This window comes from Acanthamoeba castellanii (assembly GCF_000313135.1).
Source record: "Acanthamoeba castellanii str. Neff unplaced genomic scaffold scf7180000084704, whole genome shotgun sequence".
Lineage (NCBI taxonomy): Eukaryota > Discosea > Longamoebia > Acanthamoebidae > Acanthamoeba > Acanthamoeba castellanii.
In genome coordinates this window covers 1071-1952 of record NW_004457417.1, presented here as the reverse complement: position 1 = coordinate 1952, position 882 = coordinate 1071, and the positions used below count along the sequence as shown (strand labels likewise).

At 61.8% G+C, this 882-nt stretch overlaps 1 protein-coding gene across 1 annotated transcript; it reads left to right on the top strand.

Moving 5' to 3' along the window:
- Window positions 1–122: 122 nt before the first annotated feature.
- ACA1_352260 (uncharacterized protein) lies at window positions 123–287 on the top strand (the record flags this gene model as incomplete). Its single annotated transcript, XM_004338359.1, has 1 exon — window positions 123–287. One exon carries the CDS (start codon window positions 123–125, stop codon window positions 285–287), a length of 165 nt encoding a protein of 54 aa, XP_004338407.1.
- Between the last annotated feature and the right edge of the window lie 595 nt (window positions 288–882).

The following is an 882-nucleotide window of genomic DNA, read 5'->3' as shown; positions in this document are numbered from 1 at the left end:
TCACCGACCGCTCCATCACGCCGGACAACATCGACGCCTACCTGGACGAGGTGCAGCAGCGCGCCAGCAGCGACCAGCAGCCGACCTACGAGGAGCAGCTCCAGGCCGGCGTCTTCTCCAAGATGTTCATCCCGCGATGCCTCAGCGACGTCACCAACCCGGCCAAGGAGATCGACGCCGTGCGCGGCGGCCGACCACTCCTCCACGGCGCCGTCACGGGCCTCCGGAGCGACCTCAGCGGCACCAACACCGTTCCCGAGATCCTCAAGGACCGACCAAACTGCTGAACTACTGCTCGCACTACAAAGCTAAACTAAACCTACCTTTTCTCACTGTACTCGTGTAGCACACACACACTCTCTCTCCTATGAAGCTGAACATTACCAGCCCTATGCCGGCTGTGAGGGGTCCGGTGTGCTTGGCCGGCTTCGGTGAAAGCGGAAGTTGCTCGGTAGGCGGGCGACGTGGCGTACAAAACAAAACACGGTTCTGGTGTTATTGGTGTTTTGTTTGTCAAAACACATACATGTATGGAGAGGCCGGCGGCAGGCGACGTGGCGCTGCGAGAGGGTGGAGAAGGGGAGTGGCCTCTGCTAAGCGCGGTCAAGCGTGAAGACCTCGCGCTGGTGCGTAGCCTCTTCGAGCAGGGAGCACGCTCACGGCGGGACCAGCGCGGGCGCTCGGAGCTGCACGCGCTGGCCGACCTCCAGTCAGGCCCCTTCCCTCTCGTACGCGCCTGCACTTCACCTCCCGTGTTGTAAACCGTTCGCGGGGTTCACTGTTTTAGTGTACTCACTTCCTTCCCCCTCTCCAGCCACCAGCAAAGACTTGGGCGGTGCAGAGTTCGTTGGCCGCCACGCCGTCGGTGATGCTGTGGAAGCA